This window comes from Drosophila serrata, unplaced genomic scaffold (genome assembly GCF_035046125.1).
Source record: "Drosophila serrata isolate PLE 108 unplaced genomic scaffold, ASM3504612v1 contig_233, whole genome shotgun sequence".
Lineage (NCBI taxonomy): Eukaryota > Metazoa > Arthropoda > Insecta > Diptera > Drosophilidae > Drosophila > Drosophila serrata.
Genome location: NW_028257131.1, coordinates 864,399 through 879,667, shown reverse-complemented (window position 1 = coordinate 879,667; position 15,269 = coordinate 864,399). Strand labels below are relative to the sequence as shown.

The 15,269-nt window shown below is 44.3% G+C and overlaps 3 protein-coding genes across 4 annotated transcripts; 2 read left to right on the top strand and 1 right to left on the bottom strand.

Annotated features, from left to right (window-relative positions):
* Positions 1–65: 65 nt before the first annotated feature.
* Vti1b (Vesicle transport through interaction with t-SNAREs 1b) lies at positions 66–803 on the bottom strand. Its single transcript, XM_020957315.2, has 2 exons — positions 501–803; positions 66–441 (listed from the first exon to the last, which is right to left on the bottom strand). Exons 1-2 carry the CDS (start codon positions 657–659, stop codon positions 232–234), a joined length of 369 nt encoding a protein of 122 aa, XP_020812974.1. The 5' UTR covers positions 660–803; the 3' UTR covers positions 66–231.
* A 504-nt stretch (positions 804–1,307) lies between these two features.
* On the top strand, positions 1,308–11,120 carry Vha100-2 (V-type ATPase subunit a family protein Vha100-2). Of its 2 annotated transcripts, none has more exons than XM_020957351.2 (6): positions 1,308–1,794; positions 8,000–8,137; positions 8,197–9,824; positions 9,886–10,144; positions 10,219–10,453; positions 10,512–11,120. In XM_020957351.2, the coding sequence occupies exons 2-6, from the start codon at positions 8,021–8,023 to the stop codon at positions 10,775–10,777; spliced, it is 2,505 nt and encodes an 834-aa protein (XP_020813010.2). In that variant the 5' UTR covers positions 1,308–1,794; positions 8,000–8,020; the 3' UTR covers positions 10,778–11,120. The 2 variants fall into 2 exon arrangements, with proteins under 2 accessions (XP_020813010.2, XP_086686419.1); XM_086830293.1 differs by lacking the exon at positions 1,308–1,794 and adding an exon at positions 3,227–4,214.
* A 1,052-nt stretch (positions 11,121–12,172) lies between these two features.
* Positions 12,173–15,083, top strand: Vha100-4 (Vacuolar H[+] ATPase 100kD subunit 4). Its single transcript, XM_020957350.2, has 4 exons — positions 12,173–12,431; positions 12,512–14,383; positions 14,448–14,682; positions 14,742–15,083. Exons 1-4 carry the CDS (start codon positions 12,279–12,281, stop codon positions 15,005–15,007), a joined length of 2,526 nt encoding a protein of 841 aa, XP_020813009.2. The 5' UTR covers positions 12,173–12,278; the 3' UTR covers positions 15,008–15,083.
* Positions 15,084–15,269: the final 186 nt, after the last annotated feature.

Below are 15,269 nucleotides of genomic sequence, written 5' to 3'. Positions count from 1 at the left end.
GAACCATAAAAGCTTTGTTATTTGCAGCTTATAAATGCTATTTTTTAAATAACAATAATCCACTCTAATCGCGTATTACCTCTTTTATTTCCATTTCATACACATTCAATATACTTTTGATATAACTTAAAGTTAAAGTTGGCTAAGGCGTAGGTAGACATAACAATTTTAAACGTAAAAATAGTCCATCGATAATGCGTGGCTATAACTTTGGAATACAGACGCTGCCCCTCACAGGTGGGCAAACTTGAGCACCAGGAGACCGATTAGGATGCCCACCTCCAATATGATGATGAGTATCAGAATGATCTTGTTGTAGAGCACCTCCCTGCTCAATTTTCGAATGATGGCACGGGACTTGGACAGATCCTGATCGGCGTCCTCCAGACGCCGAGTCGTGCGCAGAAGTGACTCCCTCTGCTCGCCCAATTCGCCCAGCACCTGTTGGGATGTTAACATATCTACATAAGCTGGTGAATACCCTATTAATATGTACTTACCTCCACTCCCATGTTCTCCGTTTCGATGGCAATCTGGTTGGATCTCTGGATGCTCTCAGTCGTGCGTTGCAGCACATCGTTCATGCTAGCCGACAGCTGCGCTTGGCGGCTATCGTAGTCGCCGCCGCTGGGCAGTTGGTGGTAGCCGGCGTTGGACATGATTTTGGGTGAGATTTTAAAAGAAATTAAATGCGATATTGGTCAGGTTTCGAAAAACAAAATAAAAACAAAGGCAGGGTGTGACCGTTATGGCACATCAAAAAAATACCCAAAACGCCATTTAGAGAGGGACTAACGCATTTTTAATGACAATTATCGATGATTTTAACACATCACTAAATCGAACCGTTATTGTTCTTGGTTTAAAATCGGTTTCAATTTTCTATTATTATTTTTAGATTTAATGGATAAATATATGTTTATTCAATGTTCTAGCACAGAACAAGCTTTTTTTTCGTTTTGATCACAATACGCCCTCTGATAGGATTTTTTGTCATTGAGAAAAAAAACACCTATTTAACAATACAACTTTTTAAGTCTCAAAAACAAAGTTTTAACAACTTTATGGTCTTCTTGGAAATATTATTAATTGATTTTTAAGGTTTGAACACTTCCGAGAAACAATTGGGCTGAACAGGAGACAGCCGTTAACTCAAAAGTCAAGAGGCTTGCCCATAAATAGAAAGGGTGGTATAAATTTATCAACTACCATTTTTACCCCTACCGCTTTGCACCCGTGCACCCCCCTGACAGTTGCTAGGCCGACAAGAGGAGCGATTTATAAAGGCTGACAAAACCAAAACAAACAGCTATCAATATCAGGTTGTCTTATCTGGAACAGGGAATTACTCGGCTGAAGCGTTATTAATTTAAATTGATAGCTAGTGGCTACGCAATGCGGACCGTACATATGTAGCACTCGAAGAGTTTTGACTTTAGTGCGGGTATTTGTCGATTTTTGATTCCTGATAACGACCTCTGTTGTGCTGCCTCCCTGATCATACATGGCCGACATGGCAAGCCCGCCCGATCCAAAGATATAGCAACTATGTGTGTGTTTTATACAGAGGGAGAGAGTCGATTGGCGAGCAAGTTCTCGAGTCGCCACCAAATTTAAACGCAGTCGATCGCTGGCGGTGAGCAGACGTGCGCTCCGCTTGAGATACAGATACTCAGGCACTCAGTCAGATACTCTCGGTCGGCAACAAACAAGTTCTAAATTTATCGCTCGTACTCGCGGGGAATCGAATCTGTGCTGTCTTTGACATTCTAAAGCGTTTTCGGAGCTGCGAAGGTAAGCGAATCCCGGGCGAAGACCCCGCAAGACTCGATTAAACCAGTGGGTTCAAGGTGATCCGTCTCTCGCTCTCTTGAGCTGGACCAAAAAAGTGTGTCATAGTTTTCAGACATCAAAAGATGCAAAAGCCTCTCGGAGAGCACGTGCTCCAAGCAGCAAAGCCTGACATTTGGCACGTGACGATGCCCAGTGATAGCTAGTTAGTTAGTTAGTTATTCTGCGGGGAGGGGGGTCACCTCGCCTGTCATGGGACCCATTGTGCAAACGGCGCTCCCACCTGTCCGAAGTCACAGGTAAAGTCAGAGCGCGCTAGCTCCGTCTCTGTCTGGAGCCCGCGAGTATCTCTGAGATACGTCGTGGTCGTCGTCGTGCGTGTCATACTGCGGCAGTGTGAGTGTTGGTCGAGCACACAGATACTGCGCCAGCATTTGTATGTATGAATATCTGTGAGTCGCGCTCTCCTACAGAGTCGCGAGTTTTCGAGTTTTATGCAATCAAATAATACGGGTATCATGTGATCTCCGGGGCTTGTGGTCGGCCTAGAAAAATCTTCTGCCAGAACGGAGGAGAAACGAAACCGAGAACCAAAAGCTGAGCTCGATTGAGTACTTCAATAAAGCTTCGAGTAATTGCTCACAATAAATTCCAGTCGATTATGATTTATGGATCACTCTATAAATTCCCCGTCGTCGTCGTCGCACTTCCCATCGATCAATCAATAGCTGATTAGCCCATCAGCAGCACTAGCAGCAGACCCCGTTTATGAATGGAAAATCTGAACGTTCGAGAAATCAGGAAATCCCAGATCTCAAGTACGAGTGCAAATAAGCCTTATAAAGCCCCGCACTCGAGTCCCCGATCTCCAGTTGCGCAACTCCCCAGCCAAAAGCTTATCGGCATTATGGCGGAACTTGCATTGCAATCAAAATATTGCAATTTTCAATGAGCTTTGGTTTTAAAGCATTTGTTGAATCACACTTGATGTTTTAAAAAAAAATTAAATATGATTGTTGTGTAACTTTATGTTCATTAACTTGACATTAGAAGCTATACATAAAACGGTTAAAAGCCATTTGTTTAACATCAGTGAGTTTATGGTTCGCGCTTCTGTTTTACAACTCCCATTTATTTTTAGTTCCCTACCACTAATTACCTTTTAGATAAGTCTGTGCCGTATGGGCACAATTGGGATTTTTGACTTTGCTCCCACAGCAGTAGTTTAGGGAAATCAATTGAATTGACAATTGACGTTAATAAATGTGAGTGAAGGCCTGGGTGTCTCTTCTCCTGATCGCCTCTATCGTCTCTGGATTCACATAGGAATTATATATATGTACATACATACATATATACATATACATAAATACATACATAAGGCAAGGTCTTAATTACCCGCAGAGGAAAAAATGGAATTGTCATAAAAACGAACGCTCTCAATAAAAAGTAGAAGTTATATTCGCATTTGAATTAACAACAAATAGCAGCAAGAGAGTCCCGTGGATGGGAGAGCCGGAGAGAAGAAAGATAGAGAGAAACAAACAAAACAGAGCGAAAAGTGAACGAAACTTCGAAGCGTAGCGATATTAGCTTACATGGGCGTGCGCCCGCTCCCAAAAAGGGGGTTGTCAATGTCACCGCTCTCCGCCTAGTTTTTTTTCCCTCTCTGTGCTCCTCTCCGACGATTAAATGTGATTAAGGCTCACCCACAACTCGCGTGTGTTAGACAGGAGCAACAACAACAGCTGCATTTTAACAACAGTGGAGCTTCAGTAATATGAAATTATTGTCGACTTTGGAAACATTAATATACAGCTTTTAAAACTATAGTTTTCATGAATTGAATCTCAGTACTGTCACTGTTGAAAAACTTTTTTGTTTTTTAAAATCTAGTGTTAAAGTATGAATTGAATTTCCTTTCATAAAAACCACGGCCTACTTATTGGCGCCATTTTTTTTTTGGGTAAAGTATTTGAGAATAAAATCAAGCTTCCAATTCAATTAATTTTCATAGGAAAGTTAGTAAGATTAAATATGATTATCTTTAAATTAAATTTATTAGTTATTATATACGTCTAACTGTATTTGGAGGAGGTTCGCACCCACACATACAAGGCACGCAAGGCTAGAGTCCACTCACGAAAATGACCAGCAAAGAGGAGCGAACAGAGAGAGGAAGGAAAGAGGCGAGAAGCGGATAGCAAACAGCAATGGCTACGACGTCGCTTAGCGCCTAGTTGTTGTTTTGAAGTTGAACTGGTTTACAGTTAGCGCAGCTGTTTCGCCGCCTCTGTGTTTTTAACGTTTTCAGTGTTTTTTTGGTGTTCGGGCTGTGCGTGAGCGATATTGGGCAATTGGGAATTCGAAATTCCAGTTTTCAGTGAATTAAATTTATTAAAACGAAAGCAGCACTTGAGCAGGCGAGTTCAATTGAAATAAATACCTGTTTTCCAATCATCGTGTTACAAAAAATTCAATTCAAGAGAAACCAATAAATATTTAGAAATACAGTGCTTTGTTTGTCCTCGTCTGGATATTGTGTTTATAAGCAACGATTGTATATAGAAGTACATACAGACATACATACGCATATATGTATGTACATATATATGTACATATATGTTTATATAAAAGCCTGATATCGTATTGCTACGTACTAACAGGGTTCGAGTCCGAGCTGTGGTGATTTCCGCCTTGAAGCGATAAAACCTTCTAAGAAAGCAACCCCGCCCTTTTGATTAAATTTTAATCAATTCAATTATAAATAACTGTACAATAAGAATTTCCTTAACGAAAATCCACTCAAGCCCCCCTTTTGAACATTAGAGTGGAGTGGGTACTCAAATGTATGAGTATTAGTCCATATTTTGTTTAAAGTGAATTAAAGCTCTTAAAGTTATTATTTTTTTTATAAAACACCTAAGATCAGTAGCGGCTGATTACAAACTTTTCATTCTTTGAAAACCATAAATCCATACATTTATTAAGTAAAATATGTAAAAGTTAGGCCAAAACTTAATGATATTGCAAAAAACAACAAAAAGTTGTAGTATATGGAAAATAAGCCTTAAAGAATACAGAAATATTCCCATCGTAATGAATTTGAGAGTGCAAAAGGTGTAAGTTCGTTAATGACACTGAAAAACAGTTTAAAATGCACAAAATGGCATTGTAAAAATTAACAAGTAGCCGCCGTAATATTGGAACCCACTCTATATGGATCTCCCTCCTACGTCCCTGTTTCGGCACACGCCCAATACTAGGCTAATGAAGCAATAAAAACTACAAACAATTGAACTGACAAACATTCTAAAACAATCTTTAATGACCCGACAATTGGACTCGTATTCGTAATTAATAATAAGAGCAATTAAGGCTGCGAATTTCATGACTCTGCTATTTTTAGCGAACTGGCGACAACCGGCCAAAGGCCCAGAAAAAACCAACAAAGTGCCAGCCACCGCCACATTCTTACATATTTGTATAAGTTGGCCTGATAAAAGTGCCAAAGTAAGCGAAAAAGCTGAAACCAGCAGAAGATATGAGCAACAGGCTTTGTTTGAGGAGCATCAAGTGGATCCCATTTCCCATTCCTCCCGGGAACTCGATAGCACAAGTCAAGGGGGAACTCCAATCCGACTTTGGCTACTGCAGTAGAGATGTTAGTGGTCATGTCATGTGATTGATGGATCTTTGAGAGCACTGATGGTTGGATGGGGTTTTCGTGAATATCCATGACGTCCCCTGTCTCTAGCAGCTGGCCAATTGTCTGGGCCATGTTGTTATTATTTTAATGCTGTTTTACAAATGACTCGAACGCCCCTACACAGTGAGATAATTATCAGTTTTGTAAAATTGATAACTAATCTATTATGATATATAATGAGATTTTAATTAGAATACATAGAAAGTACTTGAATTCTCATATCTCAAATGTGGAAATTCTGACTCACAATAGACATTCTTTAATTGTAGATAAAATATCTTTGGAAAACGTAATTTAAGTCTGAGACTCGGAAACTATTCCCAAGCAAGTCATTCTTAATAGTTGGTTTTATTTTTATCAAAGTTTCATTATATGCTAAGCGTTTGAGATCCTGTGATCTCTGCTAATTATGAAAAATTAATAATAGAAATGAGTTTTTTAGACTATAGAATAGACTCTTTCTTTAATTAAAGAAATGTTTATTAAACTGCAGGAGACTTCGATTGAACTTTAGAATAAAATAATACCTGTTCATACCACTCATTTAGACTGAAAATAGAAAGTATATTTTCTGTTCAGTGCACACAACGTTTGCATAAATATGTGTCCTGCATATAACACATCATACGTTTTATATCTACCGCAAAAGCTAATTCTTCTCTCCTGTCGGGGAATGGGAATATGGGAATGGGCATTTGGACGGGATTCAGATACAGTGTGGGGAGGAGAACCCGGGACCATGTGTAGTCCGTGGGACCATTAAAGTTCGATAATGTGCGAGGCTGACGTCGCCGTGTCGTTGACTGTTTGGCTGATGATGTCACTGCAAACCTTGATGTCGTCTGTGTGTACACTGCGAACTGGCGAAATGCTCTCGAGTGCAGACACTGCCCTGCCCAGGACCTCGCCCACCTTAACTCCGACCCGCCCTCAGATGCGTCAGTGCGGAGGCGACCCAATTAAGCCAAACATTACTTGCATTATCTGAGTTCCACCGATTTTTTTTGGGAGAAGTCAGCTCTGTTTGCACATGGCGGGCCAGGTCTGACTGACAGTTCCTGATAAACTGACAATTATCAGTTAATTTGCCATAATCATAATTTATGTATGTAAAAAGCCCCCATATGTTTTGTGAGTTTTGTGGGGCTAAGTTTTCTTGAGGAAGTGTCAGTGCATTTTGGGTCGACGCAGTGATAAGAGTTGTGTTAGTACTTAAGGTTGTAAACTATATTGCAGCAGTATCGAGATAGGTCTGGTAAATAAGTTAAGTTTGCACAGTTGAATAAAGCCATATGTACTTCAGAAAGTGACATTTTGGGAACGGAAAGCTACATTCTTTCTCAACTAGATAATACAGGTAACAGTAATAGGGAAAAAAGAAAACTTAAGATATATTTAAAAATGATTTCCCAAAATAATGTCTTCATCAACTTAAAATAACTCATGCCATCTGGCCTGACAGGAAGGAAATCTATCAACAATGAATTTGACTTTGTGTTGAAACTAATCTTTATGGCTGTGTTTATATTTGGATCATAAATCGGTAGATTCCACGAATTGGAACTGTATTTATATGCACACATCATAATACAATTTTATGTGTGATCGCATTTTGTATCGGTTTAAAAGTACTTCCGTTGCTTAAGGTCTAAATAATTAGGCTTATTAGTTCTTCAATTCTTAAGATAGCTTTCTTAGCCTTCTCTTGAATCTTTTATTGTTTAAAAAGTTTGAAAATTCAGTTATGTTCAGTTTTCGATTCCTTCACCCTTGAAACCCACACAAAAGCAGCTCTACCAGTCTAAAATATTTGTTTTCTGAACAATTCACTTGGAGTTACGTGATTTCGCTGTTAAATTCATTTAGAACGTGACTGGGTGTTGTGATTAAGAAGTCGAAACTTGTTTGGGATTTGTATATGGACTCTCCTGATTCAATTCTCTGGTTGTGATGATAGCCCCGCCGGGCCCGAGCACCATATGGAGCTGAAAATAGAGTGATTGCTTTTCCACACCAAAGAAAAACAAATAAAAGACAAATAAATAAATAGAATCATTTGCAGAGCAACCTAGCGAAATTTTGTACATAAATATGTCGGGTTAAATAGGGGGCGAAGATGCACTGAGACAAAATTGCTTTCAAGGTACAAATAAAATCTCAAAAAAGAGTTTTGTAATTTTATAATTTATTTAAGGATTTCAAAATGTGTTTTATTAAAAGCTGATAAAGGAAAGCAAGGCATAATCTTGAAGAAGATGGAATATCTTCTAAGACAAGATATCTTTTTGTTTGTTTAACAATAATTTTAATAAAGTAGGTTTTTTAGTTCTGTATTATTTTTTGGCCAAGTGAAACTATTGTTTATAGCATATTCCCTCTCTTGACTAGACGCCAAAGCCAAACGATGGCGAAAAACAAATCGTGGTCGCTATTCTTTATTTTAATTGCAAGTCTGCGGAATGCTAAAACAAATCCCCTTGCCACCTCTTTCGTCCACAGGGAACGTAAACAGTCGCCAAGATGGGGGACATGTTCCGAAGTGAGGAAATGGCACTCTGCCAGATGTTCATTCAGCCAGAGGCCGCGTACACCTCCGTATCGGAGCTGGGCGAAACCGGCTGTGTGCAGTTCCGCGACGTAAGTACGGATTGTAGTTGCCCATTGGCACCGCCAGTAACCGAAGATTCTCCTTCCAGCTAAACGTGAATGTGAACGCCTTCCAGCGGAAGTTCGTCACCGAGGTGCGTCGCTGCGATGAACTGGAGCGCAAGATCCGCTACATCGAGACGGAGATCAAGAAGGACGGCATCGTGCTGCCGGACATCCAGGATGACATTCCGCGGGCACCGAATCCACGCGAGATCATTGATCTGGAGGCCCACCTGGAGAAGACCGAGTCGGAGATGATCGAGCTGGCCCAGAACGAGGTGAACATGAAGTCCAACTACCTGGAGCTCACCGAGCTGCGCAAGGTACTGGAGAACACGCAGGGCTTCTTCTCGGACCAGGAGGTGCTCAACCTGGACTCGACCAACCGGGCTGGTGGCGTGGACGAGGCCACCGCCCAGCATCGTGGACGCCTTGGCTTTGTGGCCGGTGTGATCAACCGCGAGCGCGTGTTCGCCTTCGAAAGGATGTTGTGGCGCATCTCGCGTGGCAATGTGTTCCTCAAGCGTTCCGACCTGGACGAGCCGCTGAATGATCCTGCCACGGGTCATCCCATCTACAAGACCGTCTTCGTGGCCTTCTTCCAGGGCGAGCAGCTGAAGAACCGCATCAAGAAGGTGTGCACTGGTTTCCACGCCTCGCTTTACCCTTGTCCCAGCTCGCACAACGAGCGCGAGGAGATGGTGCGCAACGTGCGCACTCGCCTGGAGGACCTAAAGCTCGTCCTCAGCCAGACGGAGGATCATCGCAGCCGGGTCCTGGCCACCGTGTCCAAGAACCTGCCCTCGTGGTCGATCATGGTCAAGAAGATGAAGGCCATCTACCACACGCTCAATCTGTTCAACATGGACGTGACCAAGAAGTGCCTGATCGGAGAGTGCTGGGTGCCCACCAAGGACCTGCCCATTGTCCAGAAGGCTCTCTCTGACGGATCTGCTGCCGTGGGCAGCACCATTCCCTCGTTCCTCAATGTGATCGATACCAACGAACAGCCGCCGACCTTTAACAGGACCAATAAGTTCACTCGCGGATTCCAGAACTTGATCGATGCCTACGGTGTGGCCTCCTACAGGGAGTGCAACCCCGCTCTGTACACCTGCATCACCTTCCCCTTCCTGTTCGCCGTGATGTTTGGCGATCTGGGCCACGGCCTCATTCTGGTTCTCTTTGGCGCCTGGATGGTTCTCTCCGAGAGGAAGCTGGCCCGCATCCGTAACGGTGGCGAGATCTGGAACATCTTCTTTGGCGGTCGCTACATCATCCTGTTGATGGGTCTGTTTGCCTGCTACACTGGATTGGTTTACAACGACATCTTCTCCAAGTCGATGAACCTGTTTGGATCGCGCTGGAGCAACAACTACAACACCTCCACAGTCCTGAGCAATCCCAGCCTGCAGATGCCCCCCAATAGCTCCGCCAACGGCGTCTATGCCTTCGGCATGGATCCCGTCTGGCAGCTGGCCGACAACAAGATCATCTTCCTGAACAGCTTCAAAATGAAGCTCTCGATCATCTTTGGTGTGCTGCACATGGTGTTCGGCGTGTGCATGTCCGTGGTTAACTTCACCCACTTCAAGCGTTACGCTTCCATCTTCCTGGAGTTTGTGCCCCAGATCCTCTTCCTGCTGCTGCTCTTCGGCTACATGGTGTTCATGATGTGAGTAGGCTTGAAAGTGTCCTCAAAATGACTGCTTCTAATTCTTGATTCTCGTTTAAAGGTTCTTCAAGTGGGTTAGCTACAACGCCAAGACAGACATCCAGGCCGAGACACCCGGCTGTGCTCCGTCCGTCCTGATTATGTTCATCAACATGATGCTGTTTAAGAACACACCACCGTTCAAGGGATGTAACGAGTTCATGTTTGAATCGCAGCCGGATCTGCAGAAGGCCTTCGTGCTCATCGGTCTGTGCTGCATTCCCTGGATGCTGCTCGGCAAGCCACTGTACATCAAGTTCACCCGCAAGAACAATGCTCATGTAGGTTTTCCTCAACACCGAAATCTGTTCCTCTTAAGCATAAAATTAACTTGTTATTTCTTTCGCCCGGACAGGCCAAGCAGAATGGTCAGCTAACCGGCAACATGGAGCTGGCCGAAGGCGAGACCCCTCTGCCCACAGGCTTCTCTGGAAACGAGGAGAACGCAGGAGGCGCCCACGGTCACGACGATGAGCCAATGAGCGAGATCTACATTCACCAGGCCATCCACACCATCGAATATGTGCTCAGTACCATTTCGCACACGGCCTCATATCTCCGTCTCTGGGCTCTGTCCCTGGCCCATGCCCGTAAGTGCTCTTGTGGTTCTGTTTGATGGTTTCTCTACTAATCCCTTGTGCGTTGCAGAGCTCTCCGAGGTGCTGTGGAACATGGTGTTGTCTCTGGGTCTGAAGATGTCCGGAGTAGGCGGCGCCATCGGCCTCTTCCTCATCTTTGGCGCCTGGTGCTTGTTCACTTTGGCCATCCTCGTTCTGATGGAGGGTCTGTCCGCCTTCCTGCACACCCTGCGTCTGCACTGGGTGGAGTTCATGAGCAAGTTCTACGAGGGTCTGGGCTACGCCTTCCAGCCCTTCAGCTTCAAGGCCATCCTGGATGGCGAGGAGGAGGAGTAGAGAGCTCAAGCCACGAAAATATGTATACAATTATCCAGCGAGCTTTGTTTTCCCAACAGCCCACAGATATGATTTGAATTGTTTGTTAAATGTTTTTGTTTTGTTTTTTTCTGTTCTCGGATATCGTCAGTATTGTGGTGCTCTTCCCACATTTTTGTATCCTCCCCGTTTTTGTATTCCACCTGTTGTCCAAAAGTATTTCACCTTCTAGCCCGGAGTTGTGCCTAGTATTCTCAAAAGAAAAACTGTTTCAAAAGCAATAATTTGATATTCATTGTTATAAATAATTAACTTATGCAAAATAAATTAATTGTAATAAATAAACATACAGCAAAGAAGAGAACAGCAAAATGTGGATTTATTTGTGGATGATTGTGGTTAAACGTTAACAGCTCTAACAAATTCTTTAGTTACAAAATAACAATTACAGCAATGATTTTTCTTTTCTGTCTTGTTGGTAATATGTGAAACGGCAAAGATCGGACAGAAAATTTAAATTTATCATTTTTATACCCTTACATGGTACTATAATTTGAGTCAGAAGCTTGGATTGCAGTGAATAAATCATTTCTGACCCTATAAATTATATATATTCTTAATCAGCATGATCAGCCGAGACGATCTAGCTATGTCTGGCCGAAATCTATTTTTTTCAAAATTTTGGAAATTTTTAAAATTTTATAAGGGGTTACATCGTTAAAATTAGCAAAAATTGATAAAATTTTTAATTTTCTAGAATTATAAATTGAGTATGCAGTTTTATTAACCTGATAAATACTAGCATAAGATAGCTTTCCGTATTGAAATGAATGCTTTTTTGGTTTAGTTATGAGTTTTTTGTCCTATAAAAATATAGATATTAGTACATTTATTCAAAGAATGCGAATATTTTAAGATTAGTTTTGATCGATTCCGATTCAATCCTATTATCAATGGCAAACTGCAAGTGTATATAAACTTCTCGAAGTAAGTTTCCTTGCTCGTTTATATTTACAAACATTCACATTTAATCCGAAGCATATAAATAAAAATTAAATTAATTAAATTAAAATATTTTATTTGCGGTACACTTTTTACATTATTAAAGGTCACTACTGTATATACACTAATGTCTAGGTACACAATTTATATGATAAGTACCTAGAGTTCCCTCTGAAATCAGTTTGTAATTGCCTGGCAATTGGTTTTTAATTCCAAACTGACTGAGAACTATCAGCTGATAAGCAAAAAAAAAGGCTGGCAGGGAGGAAAGGCATCCGGGGAAATGGACATTCATTCCATCACATTGATGGATGGCTCCATGGGGCATAGGAGTCCCCCAAATATTTATCCAAGGCAGACTGATAAGTCGGCAAAATAGGTGCTCGTGGGTCAGCGCCAGTCTTCCTCGTCCAAGTCACTTGACCAGACCGATCAGTCGTCCGTCAGCAGCGCTCCGAATGTGTGGAGCCCAACTCCGGAATATTATTTACTCGTCGAAGGAGCAACAGGATCTGTGAACATGTCCAAGTGGTGGAGCTGGGGCTCCAAACAGGAGAGCAACAGCATCTTCCGCAGCGAGGTGATGTCCTTGGTGCAGATGTATCTGCAGCCAGAGGCAGCCTACGATACGATTGCCGCATTGGGTGAAGTGGGATGTGTCCAGTTCCGTGACGTAAGTGAAGAGGGGGGGGGGGGGCAAGAGCAAGGTCTTTTTCTGATTGAAATTCGTATCCTTTTCGATTCGAAATAAAGATGAACGAGAAGGTCAATGCCCAGCAGCGCAAGTTCGTCGGAGAGGTGAGGCGCTGCGATGAGCTCGAGCGTCGTATCCGTTACATAACCTCCGAGCTGGCCAAGGAGGGTCACAAGGCGCTCGACCTCATCGACGACTTCCCGCCGGCGCCACAGCCACGAGAGATTATCGATCTGGAGACCCATCTGGAGAAGACAGAGACGGAGATCATGGAGCTGGCTGCCAACAATGTGAATCTGCAGACGAGCTTCCTTGAGTTAACCGAGATGATCCAAGTGCTGGAGCGCACCGATCAGTTCTTCTCGGACCAGGAGTCCCACAACTTTGACTTGAACAAGAAGGGAACGCACCAGGATCCGGAGCAGTCCAACGGCCGCCTGGGCTTCGTGGCCGGAGTGATCAACAGGGAGAGGGAGTACGCATTCGAGCGGATGCTGTGGCGCATCTCGCGCGGCAATGTCTTTGTTCGCCGCTGCGAGGTGGACGTTCCCCTGACGGATCCCAAGACCGGCAGTGTGCTCCACAAGAGTGTCTTTGTGGTCTTCTTCCAGGGCGATCAGCTGCAGGGCAGGATCCGCAAGGTGTGTACCGGCTTCCACGCCCACATGTACCCCTGTCCCAGCTCGCATGCCGAGCGTCAGGAGATGGTGAAGAATGTGAAGATTCGCCTGGAGGACCTCCAGGCAATCATCAACCAAACGAGCGACCACAGGACCTGTGTGCTCCAGGCGGCCCTCAAGCAGCTGCCCAAATGGTCAGCCATGATCAAAAAGATGAAGGCCATATACCACACGCTCAATCTGTTCAACGTCGATCTTGGCAGCAAGTGTCTCATTGGCGAGGGCTGGGTGCCTAAGCGAGAGCTGGAGCAGGTGGAAATGGCCCTGGCCGCAGGATCAGCCAGTGTGGGCAGCACGGTGCCCTCGTTCATCAATATACTGGACACCAAGAAGGAGCCACCGACCTACTTCCGGACGAACAAGTTCACTCGCGGATTCCAGAACCTAATCGATGCCTACGGAATAGCCGGTTACCGAGAGGTCAATCCGGGCCTGTACACCTGCATCACCTTCCCCTTTCTGTTTGCCGTGATGTTCGGCGACATGGGACACGGCACAATCCTCTTCCTGTTGGGCCTCTGGATGGTTGTAGACGAGAAGCGGCTGAGCAAGAAGCGGGGCGGCGAGATCTGGAACATCTTCTTCGCCGGTCGCTACATCATCATGCTGATGGGTCTGTTTGCCATGTACACAGGCTTCCACTACAACGACATCTTCTCCAAGTCCTTCAACGTGTTCGGCAGTCGCTGGGTTAATGTCTACAATCGAACCACTGTCCTGACCAACCCCACCCTGACACTCAATCCCACGGTGGCCGCGCGCGGTGTCTATCCAATGGGCATCGATCCGGTCTGGCAGTCGGCCTCCAACAAGATCATCTTCCTGAACACCTACAAAATGAAGCTATCGATCATCTTCGGGGTGCTGCACATGACCTTTGGCGTCTGTCTGTCGGTGGAGAACTTTGTGTTCTTCAAGAAGTACGCCTACATCATCCTGCAGTTCGTGCCTCAGGTCCTGTTCCTGCTGCTCATGTTCGGCTACATGTGCTTCATGATGTTCTACAAGTGGGTCAAGTACAGTCCCACCACAGATGTGGTGGCCGATTCCCCTGGATGTGCTCCCTCTGTCCTGATCATGTTCATTGACATGGTGCTCTTCAAGACGGAGACAGCCTCCCCGGGCTGCGATGCCAGCATGTTCCCCATCCAGCGACAGTTGGAGACGATATTCCTCGTGATTGCCCTTATCTGCATCCCCTGGATCCTGCTCGGCAAGCCTCTGTATATTAAGTTCCAGCGCCGCAACAGGGTGAGTTTGACTAGCTAGGTGCGGTAAGAGGTGATCTAATCCTGCATCTGGGTTCTTTCTGCAGCCCGTTGGGCCCGTGGAGGATGAGATCGTGGAGAAAATTGAGATCACCACGGGCAAGGAGATCATCATTACGGAAGTGGCCGAGGCACACGAGTCGGGCGGACACAGCGAAGACGACGAGCCCATGAGCGAGATCTGGATCCACCAGGCCATCCACACCATCGAGTACATCCTGAGTACCATCTCGCACACGGCCTCCTATCTGCGTCTCTGGGCTCTGTCCCTGGCCCATGCCCGTACGAATTTTCTCCTGAGTCTATTAGGGATTCCCTATTAATTTGGATTTGCTTTGCAGAGCTCTCCGAGGTGCTGTGGACCATGGTGCTGGCAATGGGTCTGCAGACCACCGGCTATGTGGGCTCCATCTGGATTTTCCTGATCTTCGCCGTCTGGGAGTTCTTCACCATCGCTATCATGGTGATGATGGAGGGTCTGTCCGCCTTCCTGCACACCCTGCGTCTGCACTGGGTGGAGTTCATGAGTAAGTTTTACGAGGGAGCCGGCCACCCCTTCACGCCCTTCTGTTTCCGGGACATCTTGGTCGTCATCGAAGATGATTAGAAGGGTTTTTCCGGCGGACATTTTAAATGTGTCGCCTGTTTTTAGAATATTTAATAAAGAGAAGCATACCACAAAAGCAGAAAGTGTCTTAATTGTTATATTAAATTATATACATATAATTAACTTTTTTTTTAAGATTTAGCTTTAAATATAGGAGAACCAGCAGAGAAATGTAGAATTTGACTTATTTTTAAGATCGCATTTGATATATTTTTCACTCATTGCCTAATTTTTCGCTTTAGAATGTTTAATATTAAACTTG